The sequence below is a fragment of the Aplysia californica genome, unplaced genomic scaffold (assembly GCF_000002075.1).
Source record: "Aplysia californica isolate F4 #8 unplaced genomic scaffold, AplCal3.0 scaffold00074, whole genome shotgun sequence".
Taxonomy (NCBI): Eukaryota; Metazoa; Mollusca; class Gastropoda; order Aplysiida; family Aplysiidae; genus Aplysia; species Aplysia californica.
The window spans coordinates 1,875,076-1,887,575 of record NW_004797344.1 but is presented as its reverse complement, the minus strand read 5'-3'; the positions used below and the strand labels follow the sequence as shown (position 1 = coordinate 1,887,575).

Genomic DNA, 12,500 nt, shown 5'->3' with positions numbered 1-12,500 from the left:
CATTCTTTCTCTCTCTTTCTCTTAATTTCTCTGTTTTTGCATCTCTCCCTCTCTGCACCAAATTCTGCCTCAGCCTGTCTATCTTCTTACACCTCTCTTCTTCCCGCCTTCTGCCTCTGTCTGTCCGCCTGCTTGCTTGCCTGCCTGCTTGCTTGTCTGTCTGTCTGTCTGTCTGTCCGTTTGTCAGTCTGTCTGTCGGTCCACCTTTCTGTCTGTCGGCTTCTTAATCTGTCTGTCAGTCCATCTGTCCCTTTCGTATCGTCTCTCTGTCTAGATCTATTTCTTCCCAGTTCACATAGTCTTCCAATCTGTTAATACTTTCCTGTCACTGTCTCTGCTCCATTCCATTATGACTGACTTTAATACTTATCTCGCTATACGCTCCACTGAATCCACATGGCATGCATTGCATCCCCTCCGTTACCTCTTTCCTATATAAATCTTTTGCAGCGACATTTTACATCAGGCATGGGCAAGCGTGTCAACATCGCGGGTCAGATCTTGCGGGCCTAAGCAGTAGTCAATAATTGGATGAAATCGATAGAATTACCCAAGGTCTTGAAAGTATGACTAAAACTGACACTATACCATTATAATATCATGTCACTCAAGGACATTCCATGAGATAAAACAATAGATCTATTGCTTCCAGCAGGACTGCATCTATTTTCAACTATTGGTTTGGATGTCTAAGGCTGACAATTTCGTAAAAAAACCCAACTGAATTATCTACTAGGGTAGACTCACAGAGCAGATTAAAACTGTTAGCTGGCCGGATTTGGCCCGCGGGCCGAAGTTTGCCCATGCCTGCTTTACATAATCCACACACGCTACGATTATTTATCTTCGCGTGGTTCTCCAACTGTAACCCACTTTCTAGCTTGCTTCATCACTCTATTGGAATTGAAAATGTGAAATTAATTAATGAAACATAGAAGGATGAACTGAATAATCAAAAACAATTATTAGTATTATCCGTGTTTTGGTGCAGGGCATATGTCAGAAACACTGGTAAATACGTCTTCTATGTTAGTCTATTACAGACAGTATGGTTTTGTACAGGGATATAATATTATAGGGATCGCGACTTTAGGACTCACCTCAAGCAATCAAGTCACAATTGGTCCTAACATTAAAATATCAGTCCATATACATGATGTGCCAAATCTATGAAAAAAATCTGTCCGTCATACCGAACCATTCACACAACGATATCACAATAAAAAGATTATATATATTTATATATTGGTGGTAGGGACAGCACTGTGATGTTCGGTATGACTATCATTCTTATCACCATCATCATTTTAATAATCATTATCTTAATATTGAAAATTGATATAATAGTCATAATAAACATTTTATAATCACAATCATTATGAAATTAACAGTGTATCTTATATTATAATTATCAGTACAAGTATCAGTTATAGTTCATTAATGAATTAATATAACAGACTAGGGTAAAAATAATAATATTGTCCATAGAACGTTTGTATTCGGAGGGATTTGTGCACCCCCGACAGCGTCTGGGTTTGGAATTATTTTCCACGACACCAGAGTGCACCCACCAGAAACCACAGGAGTAGGCCTTCAGTACCCTCTTCGAGTCATCTTCTTTTCTTGCTGAACTTCGCAACATACAACTTTTGCAAACGACATCTCACCATCACCAGACACCTCTCCAAACAGCAATACACGGAGCTGAACGTACGTAATAGAAGCCTATCACCCCCGCAAGTTCTTGCATTCAGAATGTGTAATAGGAGCAGATCAGCCTTTGTCTGAATATACTGGCTTCTTCAGAGACATGAGTTGAAAGAGTTTGAATTTCAAGTCCGGGATAAAGGATGTCCGACAAGCTGTGGAGCAACAGATACCTCTAGCTGCAAAAGGATGGTTACAATGCGAGCAGGTCTGAGTAATATTTTGAGGAACGTTGGACTATACTGTTGAAGCACAATAAATGCGTAAATAAAAAAAACAAACAGCTTCGAGTAAAACTTGGCTTAGAAGTACGAACTTATTGCATATGTTGCTATGATTTCCAGCAACTTTACTTACTTTTTGTAACCAACTTTTGCAACCAACTACACGTTTTTGATATTTCTTTTTTTTATTCAAAAAATTCTCAAAGGCACTAGATGCACAACATTCGTCGCAATATAGAATTTCTTTCAAATTGTATGTCAAAAAGCAGTTTTGTTCTAATAATATATGCAAAAAGATCCCATCAGTCTGCTCAGCTCCAAAATGCATTGCAAATGGCATGTACGTGCACTCGAATGACATAGTACCCAGAGTACAAGGGGAAAATGCCAAGAGTCCTAATTTTGTCTTTTTACCTTTGCTAATTTCGATTCATTGTTTTGGCTTCTGAACTTTTCTCTTCACCATCAATATGATTTTTCTCAGAAACGGCCAAAGTCACGTACTTGTAGCATGTTTAAATTAGTCGTGCATAGAAGGAGGAGCAGATGCACAAACAACGATAAACCAATAAGTAAAGACAGTTAAGTGGTCCTCAACAAATTCTGTGACTACTGTGATTTTACTCCTTGGGTCGTTATATATGTCAGTATACCTACAGGTTTTAACATCTTGACATATCCTTGAAGTGAAAGGTGTACGTTGCACTATTGATACAGCAGCACTGCCAAACGTGATTTATAACATTGTGGAGCCAAATGACAAAACAATAACGCCCATAATAGAACAGAACCTCTAACATGCTGCTTCTCATGCTCTAAGTTACACCGTTACAATCTACGTTTTGTAACAATTTGCTCTGTATTATTTTTTCTCATCTCATTCTCTATTTGCATCTTGTCCCGTGGCGTTTACAGTATGAAACCTGTTGTATGTTTTAAAAAAAATTGCAGACAAAATGCACTCACACACATGCTCTATGCATTTTAAGTCAGGTATGAGCACTAATGTTTGTGTGCTAACAAACCACAGAGGATGTAAAGAGGGAGGGGAGGGGGTATTTAACCACAAAACCAGCCAAATTAAGGTGTGTTACATAACGAACATCATGCTTATAGATCAGGTGCGCAAGAAACCCAAAAAACCTGGTTGTGACCCCAAAAAAGAAAGATCTTTAGAAATTTGGCTAGAACTTTTATTCTATTCCTTCAAATGTGTCCATCCCTTTAGATTTGGATGCGCGGCTAATAAAACGTCAGCTACGTATATGTTTCATCTACGTTCCTTTTTAAAATCCTTATTTTAAAGTATCGCCATCATGCCCTATTCCTATATCTATAAAAAAAACCTATGTCTCTAGAGTGCCCGCAATGGGAAGCCTCTCTATTATATGCCATGCGTTTTGTCATCCAGCTCTACACCCGGCTCTCTCTTACAACATTATTTCTATGAAGAGTTTATTTGGCTTTATCTTACATCATGCTTGGGGTAGGCCTACCTTTGTGCCATTATTCACAACATATGCTTCACGTCTGTAAGTGCCAGCGCCTCCCCCCAGCCGGTTTCAGCTCTTCATGTTATAACTGTTATAACCCCTCTTTCTCACCCTCGACTCCCCCCTCCCCCCCCCCCACACACACACTCTTGCCCCTTTTTTCCATTCATCGTTTCCAGTCCATTTCAGAACCCCAATCCCTTGCGTGTCCTCGTCTCTCCCATCACACGTGGGACACCTCCGTGTCCGAGCCAGCGTCCGACCCTTCCTTCTCAGCATTGTCCGCTGTGGTCACGTAAGTGTCTATGAAGCCATTCTGCCTCGGGAAGGTGGAGAATCCCACGAGCTCCACAGCGTTATTACAGCACTCGCGTCCGGCATCCTGGTGATGGTCGTAGCCGTGATGGTAATGGTGGTGCTGGTGGTGGTGGTGGTGGTGGTTCTGCTGCTGCTGCTGGTGCTGCTGCTGCTGATACTGATGGTGGTTGCCGCCGTGGAGGTGATGATGGTTGTGGTTGTTGTAGTAGAAGTTGCCCTCCTCTGTCGGAAAGTTGACCGACTTGATCCCTAGCCAGCCCATGAGCGCTTGGACCGCTTTCCATTTTCGAACGGTTAGTCAGACATTACTGTTGTCGTCACTTATCTGGTTGGCGTGTCGGAACAAAGGTTTGTTTCTATAGTGGTTCCACAGTTGAAGAATCAGCTCCGACACCAGAACGTCATTCGCGTTTTTACCAACGAGTCGCAAGACGAAGATACCGTCTTGGCGCAAGTACTGCTCGCAAAACTTCACCGCCATCTTTTTATCCAGTTCGGATTTGTAGCAGTCGTTGATGCGCAGGAACTTCTTGAGGTAGCGGAGCCTATGCTGCCTAAAGATCATGGTGTAGACCCAAATAAGGAAGTTGAACGTGCTGAGGGTAGCCACGAACACGAGCCAGAACCAGATGAAGATGAAGATCTTTTCGTTGAAAAGATTGATGGGCAACACGCACTGCACTGTGTAGTCATGGACGTTGGACATCTGCCGGATCTTGAAGAAACAGTGCGTGATGCGGGGGAATCGTGGAGACTCGGACCAGCTCTCGCCCCGCGCTAAGTGGTCCATTACCTCAAAGCCGTAGACGTTAAAGTTCGTGCCGAGAAACTCGTTGAGGATGAAGAGCTGGCCTATGGCATTGGTCAGGTAGAGCAGCTTGATGAACATGTATAACGTGACTAGATAGTTGCCGTAGCGTTTGCCCCACACAATGCAGCAGTATTTGGAGATCTGCTGGCGGAGGCGGATGAAGCAGCCCGACCTGTACTCCCGAGCATTCTCGATCCACCTGTCCATGTACCTGGAGATGGCCAAGAGGGCGGGTTACCTTTCAACACCAAGGATACAAACCAATCAAGAGTACTTTAAGATAAATGGTTTAAGATAAAAGGTAAAAATAGCCTTCGCTGTTATCCTACAGAATGTAGTAGAATCCTAAATAAATCAAAACATGCACTGCAGTAACAACTGCATCATTTTAAAGTATAACATCTGCAACGGTAACAGTACCAAAAACATTGTTATACAAACTTGAAGGTAAAATAAAAAGATCATACTACTATCAAACATTCCAAATGATGCCAACGTTAAATAAATGCAGACGTCTAAATCAATCTGTCAATCAACACTTTTGTCTGTAGATATATTCTGTTATGTTCACTTTAAATTAAGTGTCTTGACGTTCTGGACTATCCAGCCTTCAAATTAAACTGCACTGAGTCTGAGTAGGGTGTTAAACTTCAAAAACAACTTTTGTTTGTTATAATAATAATAATGATAATAATGCGTCCATTAAAATCTGACGATGACAAATGCAACTGAAGAGGAAAACATTTCTTAAAGAGAAAAAAAGGACTAGATTTAAGGATTAAGAGGACGTGTAGCTTCTGCTATGGCAAATACGACCAATTCTGACGGAGAAGAGGTAGCCACATTTCGAGCACACAAGTTTTGTACCCACCGGACAATATGTTTGATGGTCCGGTCCCTGTCGTCGGGAGCCACGTAGGCCGTCTCGGCTGCCAGGGTGACGATCTTGTCCAGGTTCACCCCCGCAGAGGCCGTGAGTATACGCCACAGTATGCATGGCACCTGGGAGAGGTCACGTGGTGTGAGTGAGTGGTGGCGGATATGTGGTCAGGTCAGGACGTGAGTAGGGACATTTGCGAGTAGAGAGAGCCAGGTTGAAGGATGGACTGTATGACGTAGGGATTCGGAGAGAGGGGAGGGAGAGAGAGAGAGAGAGAGAGAGAGAGAGAGAGAGAGAGAGAGAGAGAGAGAGAGAGAGAAAGAGAAAGAGAGAGAGATTCAGAGGAGATATTCTAAGTTAAATAGTTTTTACTTGTTATGAAGAATAATACAAAACGGAGACCGAATACACTCAGATACACCCTAGAAAGTAACCTATGTATATTATAATCAATCAAATAGAACCGAATTATGTGTTAAATGATATTCGAAAGAATATAGCAGTGTATAAAATAAGGGGCATAGGGGGAAATAGAGTACGAGGCAGGACAAAGGTTCCCCTTTACACATATTACTGTTAACATGAACATGACAAAGGAACAAAGACGAGTTATCCCAAAACCTCTATCCAAGTTGTCCTGAGTAAGTGCGCTTTCTATTCTTGGAAAATGACATAGCTTCTAGTTTATTATACTGGTCTTTCCTGGAAGATATTGTGCTTCACATCAGCCACGGCAAGGCTACTGTAACAGGAAATACAAGCTAAATTATCTGTGTCCAGGGCCAGGCATGTGCGTGGCATGTCTGTGGTAAATTGCTCTTCGCGCAGTATATCGCCCGAGGAGAGGTTCTTAATTTCGTTTCCAGACATACGGCCCGTAACAGGAGAGAATCTGCAAGTTTTATGGCGCCTCAGCTTCGCTGTGGTTGAGATGAGCGGAAGAGCAATAGAAAATGTTCTTTAGGGTGTTGTCAAATTGTCATTCCCGTCTTTCCGTCTGTGGTTACAGCTCTTACAATATGTTTTTCGCTTTTTTGTAGCCGTAAATGGAAGCTTCGTAGAAGAATATAGAGCGAATGAATTGGATCAGATTTTTTTGAAGAACTTATTATTCTGATTCTGAAGGTGTGGAACATCTCTAGAAAATAGTGTTTCTCTTCCATTGAAGAATTGGCTGATCAGACACCCAGATATTAAAAAACCACAGAGAGACAGACAGACAGAGAGAGAGAGAGAGAGAGAGAGAGAGAGAGAGAGAGAGAGAGAGAAAGAGAGAGAGATAGAGAGACACAGAGACAAGAGAGTGAGAAAGAAAGAGAGAGAACAAGAGAGAGATACACAGAGAGATACACAGCGAAAGATACACAGAGAGAGCAAGAACGAGAGAGAGAGAGAGAGAGAGAGAGAGAGAGAGAGAGAGGGAGAGAAAGAGAGAGAGAGAGAGCGAGCGTGAGAGAAGGGGGGAGTGGGAAGAGAAAAGGAGAAAGTAAAATAGAAAGAAATGCACAAAGAAAAAGAGTGAACGAAAGGGAATGGGGGAGAATGAGAGAGAATGAGAGGAAGCGAGAGAGAGAGAGAGAGAGAGAGAGAGAGAGAGAGAGAGAGAGAGAGAGAGAGAGAGACAGAGAGACAGAGAGACAGAGAGACAGAGAGAGATACGGAGAGAAAAATACAGAAAGAGACAGAGATACAGAGAGAGAGAGAGACAGAGAGAGAAGGGGAGGGTGGGAAGAGAAAGAGAGAAAAAGGGAAGGTAAGATAGACATAAATGTACAAGAGAGAGAGAGAGAGAGAGAGAGAGAGAGAGAGAGAGAGAGAGAGAGAGAGAGAGAGAGAGAGAGAGAGATGGAATAAATAGTTAATTCCCTTGAAATAAAAAGGTAAAAAACACCCAACGTATGGAAGATATCTTTACTCCCTCCATCCCCCCGTCGAAAATCTCCTTAAAACCCACAAAAATCGATTTTAAACAAATGGATTCATGCAACAAATAATTTGGTTACAACAGAAAATTGAAATTACTAGATCTAGTAGTTAATGAGGTTTCAGAAAAATACAGAAGCAGAGAATAGTCAGGGTACAGAAAAGGGGGACGAAAAAAATTGTTGTGACTTGAGTTCTCAAATTTCACAACACAATTAATTCGACAAAAGGAGGACGTACGTAAGCAGAGCAAAACCTCACATGTTAACAATACACACAACAATAACAATAACGAATGAAAAACCAAACAGACATAAAGCATCAAAACAAACTATAAACAAACAGTATACGATAGCTTCTAAATAAATCTACATTATAGAACATTATTTATGCTCTTTGGAAACCAAGACAGGTTATCAAAAGGAGGACATACGAATTAGAAATTGTCTTTGATGGGGTGATATGTATAACGTTATATACAACAAAACCCTAAAGTGTAGTCCAGTGGGTTGATAAATGAGATAACTGTGCACTTTAAACAAAAAAGAAATAACAGATATGTACGGTAACATACACACATGTGGAGACACTTACTGCTTGACATCAATACACATAAAGCAAGCGAAAGACAAGACTGGACAAACTACTTGAGTCAAAACAACTTACAACCAGGCAAGGATTGGTGGTTGAAATTAAAGTCAAATAATTATTTTCCCCAAGAGATTGCGCACGAGCATTAAAAAAATAATTCTAGAAAAGGCCATGTCAGTAGTAAATAGTTGACATTCGAGTAAAAAATGATACACGGTCGCTTTTATTTCTTGCGTGGAAAACGGATATAATTTTTCTTTCAATACTCATTAGGTCTCGCTTCTCTTTCGCAAATATGCGAGTTTCCAAATGTAACGCATGCGTCATAACTGTCCTTTAAAATCAATATTTTGATTCAGATACATTTTTTTTTTATTACTTACCGAAATAAGAGAATGTCAGGATGCCGATGACGCATAAAAGATGATTGCGTGAACGTATGACAATAAGGGTGCTGGCAATGGGAGTATTGGTGTTGAGGTGATTAGAAGATAGTTTGAAAAAGATCTTCGATGAATAATTAAGAAGAGGAAATGAAATGGGCAAGGTAGTTATTAATAATGTCATCCAGATTTTGATAAAATTCAGGGCCTTTTCCGGTTTTGGACACATGCATGAATAAAAAATGGGGTACGGAATGATGTGAACTGAAATACAGACAGAAATGTAGAAATTATCAGGCAATGATGGAGGATTTGTTAAAACGAATAAGCATAACCTGAGGTGAATATAACATCGACGTACAGATAAACATTGCTGTGGCAACAAATAAACAGGAATTACTGGGGGGTTTTCGGGAATAATTAATTAAGAAGTGTGTTGGAGTAACATATAATAGTTTTAAAGATGGAATCAATATTAATCAAAACCACCCAAATTTTAAAAAATAAAAGGACAGCTGCGGGAAAGAGTGTTGTGTGATTTTGTGCAAAAACTCCCGTGGTCACATAGAAAGGTGCTCATGAATCATGTCAGGATGAAATAAGTAACAGTCAAAGGCAGAGGTGTGCTTCAGGAGTAGTGCTGTGTGGCTCAGAACTGTTTCATATTTTCGACAAATGGTATGATCAGAGCCTCATTGGCATATGGCGAGGAAAATAGCTCAAGTAAAATTGTTTGAATGAAGAAACACACACCCAAGAGTGTGTAGACTTTCTTTCTCATAAATTCTAATGAATCTCAACTGGAGACAACACAGCAGGAAACTTTGCTTTAGTTGTCTCTCGTAGTATCTGGTTTGTCAATGGCTTACGAGCTTCTGAAAAATTGCTTGATTTTCTGTTATTCCACCTATGTTAACCTTTGTGTTTTCTTTTTCACAGGTACATGGACGTCATGTGATACACATATGTCTCTTCTGAGATAAATGATAACCTCCAAAGTTAGAATACCATGGTTGATTGATGATATCTCTAGAGTTTGAGTCTGACGAAAGTTTTTCTGTTCAAAGTTGGTTACAGATAGCAAGAAGTGATAACGTGAGCTTCAGAACAACTTCAGAACAGGAAGTTAAAAAAACCCCAATAAAACATTTAGTTGCGTGTAACCTTCTTCAATAACAACATAATATAGTGCAACTGATTTTAGTGACATAGATGATTTCGAAACCAATGAGATCTGATTAGTGAATAAATTTGTAATGACAGGCAGTTTAAAGGAGAATTGTATGAGTATCACAATGATGGACATAAGAATATAGGGCTGCCAAGAGCCGTCACAGGTACACCAAGGGTGGAGCCGGAGTCATTTGTATGTTCATATCCAAACCAACAAAATTTCGTCAAAAAAGGGTCTTTACAATTAGCACTTCAGTTCGAATACATTGAAAGGAACGTTGCTCTAACACTCTGAATTTAAAATTTAACATAATAACTAGCACAGCAAAAAAACGGAGTCACTTATGCATTTGCTTTTTACTATACTTCTGAGGAATTTTTCAACAGTTTAAGCAATGAATCTGGCTTTATATCTCAAAGTTGGTTTGAATTTGACACACAGAACAGAGAAAAAACATTGATAGCAGCTGTTAATATCTTCTGTGTGATAGAGACCCATTGAGGATAACCTCACTACGGCTATTCTGTGTCTTTCCTCACAATTTTTAGCAGACATACAGTTGTATTTGGATGTGATAAGAGGCCGTCTCAGAGGGCTAAGAGGGTGTGTGCAAGTGTGCATCGATCTGAACCAGTGTCACAGTCAAACGAGTATTCGTCCACCATGCCATGAACGATTGTCTCCCCGACTTTAATGCTCTTACTAATAAATTGGAGTTAAAAAGACAAGGGAAATGAAAGGGGACAACAATTGAAAGGACAGTATTTCATGACCAGATCAAAGCAATTTCCCTTAGGAAGTTCCTCGCACGGTTTGCCAAAATGGCGCGTTATGCTACTGGAGTAGTGAACAGCCAGCGACATTGGTGATCATCACAGAGCGTCTACTGTTATTATCACCACAAACGTTTTTAAAAAATATATAAAGTCAGCGGCGAGGTTTATGATATTATGAGACTAGATACAAGCAGTGAGGCTTAAATAGTACATGCCATTGAAAAAGCCATAAACAATAGAGACAGAATGACTGGGTCTTCTGGTCACGTGCAGATGCTGGACAACGGTTAACTGTACTGAAGCATGAAGCACGACACGCCCTGGCGGGGAGGAGAGTGGGACAGGATTACCTTAAACATAAGAGCCTGGAAGAGAAGGATCATAGGGATCCATTGGTAGTACTCCACCTCACCGCTGAGTGGCCGCTCGGGCCCTCTTGGGGTGTTGGAGTCGAAGGGAACATAGTGAGTATTTGCCACCCAGCACACGTTATTCGTGTAGTCCACCTGTGCAAAGGAGAGAGAGACAAAGACATGCAGGGATGGAAAGATGGTTGATGAACAGACTCATGCCGGGGGAGAAATTTGTTGAAGAGGATGAAGGTTTGTGAAGTCGTGTGCTCTTGTTTAACTTCAAAAGCCGTTGAAACGCAACATTGGGGAAGCACCTGTCGTCTTTGTAACCTGCAAAAATAAAAGGTATTAGGGGGGAAAAGGAAAGTGCATGGAAGAAAATGGAAGTTTTATAAAAAGGATGGCAAGAACAGACACTGTTGTATTGTCTAACTCAAAGAGGAGTAGAAAAAGAACGTTTATGCTTCAGGAACAAAACTTTGAACTGGCCTTGTTTGTTCTGTCGATCAGCAAGGCTGTGCTATGATCTAGACAGGCTACCATAACATATCTAACAATGTATCGGGTTACCATGCAAGGGTTGAGAGTTTGGGAAAATGAAGAGAAGAGAAAATTTGGAGAAGAGAATGTAAATGATGTACTTTAAGACATAAAACAAAGGGCAAACCTGCCACTTGAAGTAAAATGCATAGAAGACATCATTAAAAAGGGACATAAGGAAAGCAGAGTTACAGCAATCTGAACACATCGGTGCAGAAAAGTGTTGCCGGGAACAGAAAAGGTGCTCAAAGAATGGCGTTTTAAAGTCAAACAGGCGGGAAGTAAAGTCCTTGAGGTTAGTTTCTGGTGAAAGGAAAGCGTTATAAATCACTGTGCTTAGACCCGCACTTGCAATCGTTTACTTCAGTCCCTTGTGTTATAACTTCAGTCATTTAAGAAAGATATGAACAATTTCGGTGAATATATACAGGTTTTTTGATGCATTTTTCTAAGAGAGCCACCCAAAAGAATCTGAACTTGCAAGTTAGTTAATTTTATAAACTGTTATTACATTTTCGACGAAGTGAAGATTCCATTGTTAACGAAGATGGAGTATTGCCTAACTTAAATGCCTTCTATGATCTTCGAGCTTCCAGAGTCAGTTTTCCTTTAGCGTGTTTCGCATTTCCGTCTTGGAATCAAAGTTTAGCAGGTCTTTTTTAAAGAAAGAACTGGCTTCATACTCAACAAGAAAGAATTCAGGTGGGACACGTTTCACACTAGTATAATTTATCAATTCTGTAGTTTAATGTCCAACTGCCGTCAATCAAAAATCTCCATGAAGGGCCATCGATAATATAAAAATATAATTATGCTCCAAATGAAATGACACCCAAAAGATGTGGAAAGCGAGAAAGGGGTCATAGGTCTGTTCCACAATATGAGGACAGAGTGAATTAACTAATTCGGGAACGACGAAACGACTGATCTGAATCAAAAAGGAGGAGAAAAATGTCAAAATGAAGGGGAATAAATCAGACAGCTCTCCTGATGGTACCTTGAAGAGCATAGCCTGAAATAGGAGGATCATAGGAATCCATTGGTAGTACTGTATGGCCGATTCAGGAGGCAGCTCCCACTGGGGCGGCAGACGTTCCCCGAAGTGAACCCAGAATGTGCTGCTCACCCAACAGACGTTGTTCGTGTAGGCAACCTGTTGCCACAAACAGTCATATGGTATAAGAAAAGTGTGTTTCTTTTTGTAGTATTATTTCCGACAATAGAAATGTTGTTATCCACTGTGAAAGCTGCTCTGCTCTCAAATCTCCCTTAGATTAGGTCTGAGCAATACTGTGTTCTGAATCATTTAGGAAAAAGGGGAATCCAT

General features: G+C 40.6%; 1 protein-coding gene across 1 annotated transcript in view; it reads right to left on the bottom strand.

Moving 5' to 3' along the window:
- Positions 1-4,040: 4,040 nt before the first annotated feature.
- Positions 4,041-12,500, bottom strand: part of LOC100533354 (pannexin1) — a gene marked incomplete at its 5' end in the record, with an annotated part of 12,296 nt that continues 3,836 nt past the window's right edge. Inside the window, 2 exon segments of the mRNA NM_001204648.1 lie at positions 4,041-4,764; positions 5,425-5,555. Of these exon segments, the coding sequence (NP_001191577.1) occupies positions 4,041-4,764; positions 5,425-5,555 (855 nt within the window).